The sequence below is a fragment of the Emydura macquarii genome, unplaced genomic scaffold (genome assembly GCF_026122565.2).
Source record: "Emydura macquarii macquarii isolate MOO-44397 ecotype Brisbane River unplaced genomic scaffold, CSIRO-AGI_Emac_v2 contig_18, whole genome shotgun sequence".
Lineage (NCBI taxonomy): Eukaryota > Metazoa > Chordata > Testudines > Chelidae > Emydura > Emydura macquarii.
In genome coordinates, this window is record NW_027130155.1 from 10,693,753 (window position 1) to 10,706,361 (window position 12,609).

Below are 12,609 nucleotides of genomic sequence, written 5' to 3' on the forward strand. Positions count from 1 at the left end.
TGACATCTGCAGAAGAAAAAACATACACCTTAAAACACGCAGAGTAGACTGTTGACCAGTTAGCAGCTCTGCACATTTCAACATAAATTTTTTTTCTTATGGCCCAGGAAGCTTTGTACATCTGCCCTAAAAATGTTCGTCTTTAGATAAATTAACCAACAACGTCTATTTAAAAGCGTATATGTCTATTTAAAAAATTATTTTTTCATCTTTTCCCCCTCCCTTCCTGACCCACTTCGAACTTCTTAATCTGTAGTTATTGTACCTTAACTTGTCCAAACGTTCTGTTATTGTATGTTCTATCAGAACATCCCTCAACACACACGCACTTGTATCACTTCCTCTGTGCTTCTTTAACAACATAGAGTTTCCACTGCTAGCTGTATGTACATTCTTGTGAATATTTGCCATTCGAACCTGCTTGCATAGTCCAAACCTACGTATTCCCAGGGTATGGTTTTATTAACACAGAAATCAACAATAACACAACATAAACTCCAGCCCAAGCCTTCTTGTTAGGCTTGGCTGTTCCTAGTATTCCTATGTCAGGAATGCTCAACCTAGGTCATCTCCAGAGAGTCACTCCTACATCCCTTAGCTAAATTCACTGATGCCACAAACAAACGTGCTACAAGTTCTTTGCCAGTTGTAAATTGATCAGAAAATGGGTGTAAATGACAATGAAGTATAACTTGCACCCATCTGGTATTCTGTAGGTGTGGCCAATAAGTGTGATTTACACATTAAGTGGACAGAATGAGGGGTATAGTGGCAGAAGTAACTAAAAGGAAGATTGAAGAAATGCTCAGCCCCCAAGTTATTTCAGTCCGTTTCTGATCTGATATACAGTAATGTAAATCCAGAGTAACTCCACTATCTAGCTGCATTAATGTAGCTGAGATCAGAATCTGGACTAGAATTTTTTAGAATTTTGTTGCTACTGTTACTTCTCCACCATCCCCAGTGTTACCAGCTCTCTTTATTTTATTAGAATTCTTACAATAGTATATGCTTTACTTAGAGCCTGAGTACTTGAAGGCAAAAAAAAAAAATCTAAAATTAATTATTTTAAAAAATCGTATGATTTTTGAATGTTTAAGGTTGGCATTACTGCACACTTTCTTTCACAACTCAGAATGTAAGTTACACTTATTTTGTATGTACACTAAATGCAAATTAGCCTATTGTAACACATACATCACCATTTATGACTTGGGGATGAATTTGGCTCCACGATATTTATGAGAATTATACCTGCTTACACGATTTCTAATTTTGCTTGCATTCTCTAAATTAAATCAACTAGTGTACTTTTATAATTGTTTGAGATGAAGGATACTTGATGTAAGATTCTGCAAATATGTTGGAAATCCTGCTACATCAAAGCAATTACACTTCTTATGTACTGAGTTGCAATAATGTCACAAACATGTTAGCTGCCAGAATTAACATTTTTGTTCATGCATGTATTTCTGTAACTTTTCCACAAAATTAATTAGAGTTACTAAAATGTGTAACTGTCAGTTACTGCAAGTCGGGTTTTTTTGGTTTTTTTTTTAAATAGTATATGTGTAAAGTAGTTTTACTTATGTAAATCATCTCTTTCTAACTAGGATTTTTAGGATCCTCTTGCGAAGAGAAAATAGACCCCTGCGCTTCATCTCCCTGCCAGAACAATGGGACCTGTTATGCAGACAGACTTGCCTACTCCTGCAGTTGTAGTCCTGGATTCACGGGACCTACCTGCTCTCAGCTGATTGACTTCTGTGCTCTGAATCCTTGTGCACATGGCATTTGTCGCAGTGTTGGAACCAGTTATAAATGCCTCTGTATCCCTGGTTTGTACCAACCAGTTCTATGTTTTATAAATCTTTTAATGCTACCTACGCAGCTTCAGACATATAGTTTAAAATTGCTTCCTTTTTTCTTTTCAGTATATAATACACATTGAGCAGATGTTCTATCTGTTTAAAATAATGATAGGAATCTACACATTCCATTTGGATAATCAGAAATTGCAGGGTAAGCACTGAAAATACACACTGAGTTCCATATGGGTTGGTTTATATTTACAGCTGATTTTATAGAACTGAAGCTTTCAGTGTGAGGATTTTAAGGTGAGGCATCAAATGTCAATGAAATGAAAAATGAAGTAAAGGGATGGGAAGGCTTGAAATTGGCTATTGGGGAAGGCCTGGAAACAAGAAGAAATAAATGTAAACCATTCATAGGTGCTTAAAAAAATCAGTTATCTCTAAGAGCTCAATCCTACAACCTTTATTCACACAAGGAATCCTTACTAATTGATTTCAATGGGACTGCTCTGTGAGGAAAGATAGCTGGATCAGGTGGTAAAATTGCATGTGATGATAGAGGCAAGAAATAAATGGTTTCCGGATTGCATAGAAAATGAGATTTTTTTTCCCTTTCTGTAATTTTCCCCATCATAATAATGATAGCCAGAATAACAGAAATTGTGGATAGGCTTCCCCTTGTTGTCCCCCCACCCTGCAGTTTCTGTATACACAGATGTATCATAAGAAGAAATTGCAGACAATCATATTCCAACAGTGATAACTACAGAAACAGAGTTGTTCAAGTTAATATAGAAAAAGTTCCTCCAGACAAAAATACAGAAAAGGGAAAAATGTCCTGTCCTCATTGCTACCAATCAATGTGCAGAATAGCAAGCAACAATCAGATTTCGTATTTGCGAACGCATAGTGAATGAACAATTAAGACAATATCAAGAGACAATATTTTTGTAGTGTTTTGAAGTAAATCTATCCTGAAAAAGAATAGTCAGCAAAATTGTACACTTTAAGACTGTGTCTGCAGAAGAAAAAAATCCACCTTACATCGGGCCAAGGAGTGTGCTGTTGACCAATTAGTAGCTCTGCATATTTCAACTTAAGACCTGTTTTATTTTTATTCCTTTCAGAGGAATCTTGTTAACAGACATATTCACTCGTTTCATTGTTGGCCTATTTATCTAAAGATGAACATATTTTAGGGCAGATGTACTCAGCTTTGCTGGGCTAGAAATCAATAACATGTAAATGAAAAGAGCCAGAATGCCACCTTGGTAGTGCAATATGATTGCATTGTGGCACTGCCTTACTATGCCAACATCATAATATGGATGTAATGCTATGCATACATGGCAACATTATTCTCTGCAGTGCCAGTCAACACAATGTCTGTTCTCGTCTCATAATTATAGATTCCATGAGAGCCACATGCAGCTGTAGATCCCCAGTATGAGTGGTACCGTTTTAGATGTTTTGATGCCCTTCCTCTGGTCTGTAAACATAAAAAGAGCTTTCAGCTTCTCTAACCTGAAGTCTGTTATTGTACCCCCTTATTGCTTTGCAGATGGTTAGATTTGGAATGATGTGGTTTAGGACAAAAGAAAGGTAAAGGCAATATTTTGGTTAAATTGGATGGACTGACTGATTATTGGTGTGGTGAGGAAGAAAAAACATCCATTGCCTGCTGCTTCCAGATTCAGATAATTTTATAGTTTGGTGAAATTTGGATAAATTACCATTTTCCCTGACGAGTGAATTGTTGTCTGAGATCCCCAGTGTGCAAGACTAGCATCTTGTAAGACTGGTAAAAGTTGTTGATTGAGGAACCAAGAGACTTCCCAATTTATGAATTCTTTTTGGATAGTCACCATTGTATGTACGATACAATTCACTGCCTGTCTCTTGGGGCAGTACGAAGAATTTTGAGTAGTTTCTTGTGAATAGTGCAACTGAACAATTGCTTCTAGATACAGAAGATTATGAATGGAACCTATTACTGCAGCACTTTTTATATGAATTGGAAGGTACTGAAATATTCTTCACAGTTTAGCAAAGAATATGGATTTGAACCATTACATAAGGTCTTTGGATGTCACAGCAGACGATATAGTTATTCAGAAATCAACAGAAACCAGTTTAAATCTTGTACTGGCAATTTTGCAATGTTGTAGTAAAATACACAATTCCCTTCAGAGGGAGAAAAATGGGGATATGAAATGGAAGACAAGGCTATGACATGCCAGTGCAACGCCGGACACTGTCTGGTGGACATGAGTCTATGCAAGCAGAATCAGAGAAATTGAACCATCCATTCTATTTATTGAAAGAAGTTTCCAAAACTTGGACAATAAATCTTCAAATCCATTGCCCACTGTTTTTCTAGGCAGGGTAACTAGGTCTTCCTGTTAGATATACAGGATGTGTGGAAGGCACCAAATGTTATCAGCTCAGTTGCTTCCATGATTGAAGTGGGCAGTTTTCTTCTGGACTGTTGAATGACATTATATGAGACAAAAGCTTTGCTATTTCCTAGTATCTGGTATGAATTTCACATTTCAGGAGGTGAAGATAAGTCTCTCAATTTCAATTTTCCAGTCTTTGAAGGATGTAATTGCTTTATCATTAGTTTGCATAATAGAGGAATCCCATGAGAATAGGTTAAATTGGGTATCTAGTTAAAGAGTAACAAGTCTAATCATATTTAAAGATAACTAATATATCCTATTTTATATAGAAGGAGAAAACTAAAATTCATATCAGGTTGCTAATTATTTCCACATCTGAAAAACAATCTTTTTGTTTGCAGATAGGAGAACTTGCCAGGTGTTGTTTTTCTAAATTCACTTGATAGAACTAGAAAATTGATGAGATTTTAAATTTTAACCTCTTCATTCCTCTTTTTACCCCCCACTGAAATGAATGGGAGTGGGAATCAACTGTGTCGATATGGAGGAGACTCCAGAAAATCCAGGGAAGGAGGAAACGAGCAGTAGGACGAAATGGACAGGTTGGCAACAGCATCCCATAAATAGACTGGCTGGCCAACACTCTGTTAGCAGCTTAGTTCAGCAGGCTAACAGAAAACGGCTGTTCTTCCAGCCAATGCATGCGGGACAGAGTGAAAAAGCTTTCTTGTAAGGAAGGAAGAGGCTAGTGGGAGGAAGGGAAGCTGCAGAACTGGCCGAAAGGGGGAGAGGCTCTTTGTGATCAAAGAGTTTCAATGCCTCAGTAAACCTTTTGATTTTTTGAGTAGTTCCTGTTGCATTGCTAAAGTGGCATGTTGGAACTAACAATGTAGGTATTAAAATATCATTAGTACATATGCTCTAGAACATTATCTTTCAGCTACTGACAGGAAACAAATATGCTTTAGGGTTACCAACTGCAATATGCCATGCATAAAACACTACATTACATGTTCTACTTTGCATAGGCAAAAATGCCAAATCAACCCAAACCCCTGAATCTCAGGAGCTGAAGTGCTCTGTGGAGAAAGAAATGAAAAAATCTCTGTTTTTGAGATTAGCTATGCAAATGTATTTTTGGGCTTTTTGTTTTGGTTTTGTTCTTACATAGCAACTCTGTTTCACCGCTGGTGTTGAAATTTGCTTTCTCATTCCATAGCTCTCCTATGTTGTGGAACCTATTTTTGTGTAGATAATACTCACATGGGTAAAGGTTTGCCAGATTGGACCCAAGAAAGTAGTAGACCAGGCCCAGCAATTAAGTACAGGTCTTCAGATGGAAGTCAGTAGCTCAGTTGTGTTTTTTAGCTGCATGTGTGACATTTTATGCAAAGTATTTAAGGGACTAGTTTGCGTACTTGCAAACAATTTGCATAAACTTCAGGTTTAAAAATTGAGTGGATTTGGTGCTGGTGAAAGGGATAAGATTGACAGCCCTGGTGAATATAGGCTCCTGCTTATAGACAGGGCAACACCAGGGCAGACTTCCAACAGGCCCAGCCTTGCCAGCATGCCTGAGTCTTGATCTGAAGAGATGTAGGCCTGGTCTACACTTACCACGAAATTCAGTGGCAGTTGACTGGAGATACACAAGCTACGTAGAGTAGCTTGTGTATCTCTCATCAACTTCCTAAATTCTAATGAGCACGGTGTCCCCACTATGCTATGCCAATGGGAAATGTCCTCCCATCAATGCAGCATTACTCTTTTTCTGGGGGTGGATTTATTAAGTTGATATCCGGATCGATTGAGCAGCTTTCCATTTCTGCTCAATCGATCCCAAAGAATTGATCTGATAGCGGGGAATTTGCTGCCATCAGTGAAGACATACCCTCACTCTAGGGGTAGTAAGGCTAGTTCAGATTCCCAGGCCCCCACAGTCCTCGGCCTCTCTGGGTCTGCCAGTCATTGCAAAACATGATGGTGAGCTTCTGATGTGGGAGCCGGAACTGAGGCTTACCAAGATGGTCTTCTCATATAAGGGCCATCAAACATCCATTAGATGGAAATACCTGATGATCCCTACAGAAGTGGCTATATGCAGACCAATGATGTACAGCTGAAAGGCTTTGTAGCTCACTAGCATTGCCCTGAGATATGCAGTCCCCCAGTAAGCAGTGGTTAGTGTAAAATGAAGTGGGAAGGTATCTCACACTGTCCCAGTCAAGTGCTTTGTATCTAAGATAGGGAGAGGAAGTGCCCACTGTTTTAACAGAGACAGGGGAGCTGTGCTGCCTCCACTCTTATTTAAACCCTGCCAATAAATGTCAATGTAAGAGAAGGTTCTAGCCATCTAAGCTCTCAATCATGCAAAAAATTCTACGAAGCCTTCTTTCAAAGAACAATCATTTTGCAAAATCAAGCACTCAGAAGATAAGAAGTACCAGAATTGAGGTTATCGGTGCAACCCTCATTCTTTCTTCTTGTGCATATGCATTATTATATATTTTTAATTATATGATCTCATTATCCTATTCATTCTCAAAAGGCAGTGTGGCAAAATGGATTTGATATGGCTCTGATGTGTTAAAGACCTGGGTTGTATTCATAGCTCTATCTAAAGTGATCTTGGACAGCCTTTCAATTACCTTATTTGTAAAATGAGTACCTGCTTGCTCCTCGGTTAGTCTTGAGGAGTCAGTAATATGGGTGTGAACGGCACAGAAATACCACCACCAGTTGATAGAAAAGAGGAAAAAAAAACCAGGGTCGCCAAGCTCACAGCCCAGGATGCCTTCTCCTAAGCTGCAGGTATTTCATAGGAATAGTCCTCTCATACATACACTTGGATACATATAATGTATCTCAGATACTGTGACTTTTGGGGGATTACCAAGATTAAGGTGATCAGGTGTGGAAGCTGTGGGATGTACATGATCCTAGAGCGGGTATCTGAAAGAGGTTCATTATAGAAGAGCTGCCTGCTAGAGTTGATGGAAGAGAAGATTTGAGGATTGGAGATGTGGGTGGAAACTATATGATTAAGTTTTGAAGAGGGTTCAAGCAAATGATGGAGCAAAGGCAAGAGGAGACTCAAGGGAAAAGTCAAGACTTGCAGATGCTAGCTGGACTGAAGAACTTGGAGGGAAGACTGCTGGGTGAGGAAAGTGGTCAGTGGAAGCATGTGACTATGACAACAAGGCAGAGGAAAAGACTGGCTAGTGAAAGAGAAATAGAGACCAGGAACAGGTTTGCTATAACTGAAGGAGAGAGGACAAGGAAAAAGAGAAGAGCAGCTAGTTTTGTAAGAAGAGCCAGTGGAGAAACCCAGACTTCAGAGCCCCAGGAGGATACCAGATGAGTTGCAGAAAATTGCAAGGAAGAATAAAAGACAGGAGGACTTGCAGCCAGAAGGAACAGGAGGAATGCCAGAGAATCACATCAGTAAAAGGCAGGTCTACATAATTGGTGACTGCCTACTAAGAAGAACAGACAGACCTAACACCAGAACTGATCCAGAGAACAGAAGGGTGCACTGTGTGCCGGGAGTTAAAATATGGACCTGAGGCTGCAGAGGATCCTAATGGAAGCAGGAAAGAATCCACTGATTGTCCTTCATGTGGGAACAAATGACACAGCTAGATTCTCACTGGAACAGATCAAAGGAGATAATGCCAGGCTGGGAAGATGCTTAAGGAAACGGAGGCTCAGGTGACCTTCAGTGGGATTCTGCCTGTCCCGAGAGGAAGAGAATGAAGGTCAGACAAGATTATGATGATCAACAGATGGCTCAGGCAGTGATACTATAAGGAGGGCTTTAGGATGTTTGACCACTGGGAGGCATTCATGAACAGAGGACTATTCTCATGTGATGGACTTCACCTAAGTAGGGAGGGAAATAGACTTCTGGGGTAGAGGTTAGCACAACTCACTAAAAGAGCTTTAAACTAGGAACACGGGGGAAACAGTTGGGAGATGCTCATGTAATCTCCATGCCTGATTTTAACATTGAGAGGAGAAAAATCAAGTAAGAAAGGATACAGCAATGGATAAAGGAACAGCAGTGGGTAGGATAATGGACATTAAGAGGAAGGATAGTGCTGATCCCAGATAGGCGATACTTCTAGTAGGATGACTTTACCCAGTCGGGTGAGGTATGTGGGTGAAGCCAAGCATCAACAATGAAGATGTTTGTACATGAATGCAAGGAGTCTAGGTAACAAAATGAAGGAAGAAAATCTACTGGTGCAGGAAGTGAAACCAGATGTTATAGCGATAACAGAAACATGATGGAATAGTAGTCATGACTGGAGTACAGGTATTGAAGGGTAGGTACTGTTCAGGAAAGACAGAAATAAAGGCAAAGGTGGTGGACTAACATTGTAGATTAATGATGAGGTAGACTGTAAAGAAATTAGAAGTGATGGAATGGATAAGACAGAGTCTGTGCCAAAATCACTTTGGGGAAGAAAGCTACTAGAGGTTACCCTGGGATAGTGGTTGGGGTGTGCTACAGACTATTAGGATCAGATCTGGATATGGATAGAGACCTCCTTAATGTTTTTAAAGAAATACTAATGGGGATTGTGTGATTATGGGAGACTTTAACTTTCCAGTTATAGATTGGAGCACTGGTTCTCAACCAGGAGTACATGTGCCTCCTGGGTATACTCAGAGGTCTTCCAGGGGATACATCAACTCATCTAGTTATTTGCCTGGTATTACAACAGGATACGTAAAAAGCAAAGTCAGTACAAACTAAAATTTCATAGGGACAATGACTTGTTTATACTGGTCTATATACTATACACTGAAATGTAAGTACAATATTTATATTCCAATTGATTTATTTTATAATTATATGGTAAAAATGAGAAAGTAAGCAATGTTTGAGTAATAGTAGGCTGTGGCAGTTTTTTATTTTTATGTCTTATTTTGTAATCAATTAGATTTTAAGTGAGGTGAAACTTGGGGGTAGGCAAGACAAATCAGACTCCTGAAAGGGATACAGTAGTCTGGAAAGGTTGAAAGTCACTGGACTAGAGGACAAGTGCTACTAATAATAGTAGGGCCCAGATTTTCCTGGATGTGATAGCTAACAGATTTCTTCTCCAAATAGTTGCTGACCCAACAAGAGGTGATACCATTTTAGATTTGGTATTGGTGAGTAGTGAGGACCTCATAAAAGAACTGATTGTAGAGGGCAATCTTGGTTTGAGTGATTATAAGCTAATTCGTTTTAAACTAAATGGAAGGATAAACAAAAATAGATCTGCAACAAGGGCCCTTGATTTCAAAAGAGCTAACTTAAAAAAATTAAGGGAATTAGTTAAAGATGTGGACTGGACTGAAGAACTCAAGGATCTGAATGTGGAGTCAGAGAGTTGCTGAGCATTGCAAAAAGGAACAAGAAAGACCCCTGGGGAATATGGGTGAGTACTGCTTATTATTATTATTATTATTATTAATAATCACGATGATAATAATAATGATGATAATATCGGGAATACGGGTCAGGTGTTTGTCCCTTTTTTTGAAATAGTGTTGGCAATCCTACTGTGAGCTGATGCTGTGTTGCACCGTATGTACAATTACAATGTTCTACTCATGTATACATATATACATGCATACATACATTCATAGCCATAACCTGTACACCTATCTCCTAATGTTATGTAGCTTATCTGAAACTTAATGTTGTTATCAGACCTTTAGAGTCCATATGTTCCCCTTCATTTTCTTACAATTGATCTCAGGAAGCAATTCTGGTTTCAAAGTACTTTAGAGAGGTTATTGCTTCTAATTACAGAGGCAAAGGAACCACAGAGTTTTGCTCACATCTGCAACCTCAATGGTATCCTTCCTTTATGCCCTCTCTCTTCATCATCAGGCATACTCTGTCAGCTGGGTTTTCATCTGTATTACTTCTGCTCAGAAATTGCACATGAGAGGAATTTTAAACTGCTTCATTTAGCCCAAGGACCATGAAATTGTCTTTGCCTGATAGGCAGCTTGGTTTCCATGTTTTCTGGCCAGTGTGCAGTCTGAAAGAGTGACAAATGATATTATTACACAAATGATATTACACATATCTGCACAAAACTGCAGAGCACTCACAAACTAGCATTTGATATTGATTTTTTTTAAAAGCTGGATGTCATTATTACAAGGCTGGGACGGATAGGGATGTCTTACTTTATCTAATGCAGAGGTTTTCAAATTGTGGGGTGCACCCCCCTGGGCATGCACAGAGGAATATTTGGGGGGGCATGAGTGGTGATGGCAGGCAGCTCAGGCTTCAGCCCAGCGTGGCAGGGCTTAGGGAGGGAGCGCCACCTTCACCACCTGACTCATCTCTTGTTGTGGGAGGGAAAGGCACAAGCAAATATTGTAATTCAGGGTGGAGGCTCAACTCTAAGTTTGAAACCCACTGATTTAATAATTTGTTGTAGTAGAATTTTTATTATAAGAGAGAGGATTTTTTTTAAAAAAAGATACACTAGATTAAGACCTAAAATTTGTAAATTAACTTTTAAAAGCAGTTTGATGCTTTTTGGAAAATTTTTCTCATCTCGGGGATAAAATAAATTATGTTATATATAGAACTTCAATATATGTCCCCAATGGGGGCTCCATTTAGCTTCAAGGACTTGCCTGCATGGATCCAATTGCAAGATTGGCGACTATATTTCAGGAAGCACTTATGTTATTTTTAGTTACATCAGGCTTATCAGACAAACCCTAACCTGCATGCATGCCCATTGAAAATGTGAGAAATCAGGAAGTTCAGCGTCAGAGCCAGTCTCCAAATGACCTACACAAACCCTTATGATTTCTTATCTGAGTTATCAGAAAATCTTTCCTGCCATTACTGACAAAGAAAATGTATTGTTTTTTATTTTTGTAGACCTGTATCTTTGCTGGGAACAGGATTGAAGTGGAAAAAACTAAGGCTGCAAGTTCAACTTTGAGCAAAAACAATTTTTATCATCTAGCTTGAGTGGCCCTTGAAATACCCGTGAACATAAGAATTTTCCTATTAAATTAAATATTTCCTTCTCTCTTGCCCCCCAAAATCATATACACACACTGCCTGAATTATATGCTGTCTATCAAAAGGGGATGTAAAAACAATAATCATAGTACAAGAGAAAGAAGCTAATTTATTAGTAGGCTTAGAAACTCCATTACCCATCTAGGTCCTGATTCTGCAGTTGGAGTCAGATGGTCAAACCTTGGCATCCATGCGAAGGCTCACTAGTTTCAGTGGGGCTTCATGTGGGTCAAGGATCTACTTGCATGGATACATCTTCAGGGTCTAAAAAATCACTGCAGCATAAAGAAGAGAATTAAAATCTTTCAAAGAGATTATTCTCTAATGTGTCTCATAGTGAGACTGAAGAAATACCCAATATACAGATGCTTGATGTCTAGCTGAAATTTCTCAAAGCTTTGAACTTACCACATGTTTAAGAATTATCCTTGGCTCTTGTGATTTTTTGATGATCTGCTCATCAATGGCAAATGGAGCCTTCCTGTTGACTTCATAGAACATTGGATCAGGCCCTTAATTTCAAAGCTATTTTTTTCCAGTTTGTAATGACCTTTTCAAATCTTTCAAATCCTACTTTCAAACCATTTACCTTATTTGATAGCAGTGTCCATTTTGAATGCAAAAGAATTAAACCTTTTTGATTTATAAACCATGAATGACTGAAAGTAGAGTTTCCAATGAAACTTTGATATAAGTTGGCTCGATAGTTATAGAAATCTTATGTGCTAATTGAACAGCTTCTAGAGCCATAAGAGTGAAAGGGGATTGCAGTCAGGGTTGTAGTACAGTGAATGATATCCTTATATAGTCGGTCAATCCCCTACATGCAATGGGAGTTCCTACCAATAATTTATCTAAGGAATCTCCATTCTTGTTCTTGTCTCTGCTTTGGAGACATTATATGAAATATAAGGATTTGGAATTTACAATCCAGTTGGAATATAATGTATATAGATATTAGGGGAAAATAATTAATATCAACTCCAAGATGAGCTGCCAAACTGCTTGCTTGAAATCCTGGCCCTATTAAAGTCAATGGGACTTTTGGTGTTGAGTTTAGTCAAGCCAGGATTTCAGCCCTGGAGAAAACATAAAAATTAACTTTGTTCATGCCCAGGTAGCACATATATTATAATCCCACATGGATAAGACTCTCACACACATTCAGATATATATCTCCAACTCACCAAAATATATAAATTATATAATAATTAGAACATTTAAAAAAAAAGAGAGGGTAAGGGAAAAGCTTCCAAAGTGAATCAGGGGGCAGCAACCTCAGAGGCAATAAATAGCTAGAAGTATTTCTCTTCCACTCTTTGCCTTTCCTTCCTGCAGG

The 12,609-nt window shown here is 38.7% G+C and overlaps 1 protein-coding gene across 1 annotated transcript in view; it reads left to right on the plus strand.

The window, feature by feature from the left end:
- Nucleotides 1–12,609, plus strand: part of DNER (delta/notch like EGF repeat containing) — a 215,930-nt gene that overhangs the window by 174,729 nt on the left and 28,592 nt on the right. Inside the window, 1 exon segment of the mRNA XM_067558948.1 lies at nt 1,614–1,838. Coding sequence (XP_067415049.1) covers nt 1,614–1,838 — 225 coding nt within the window.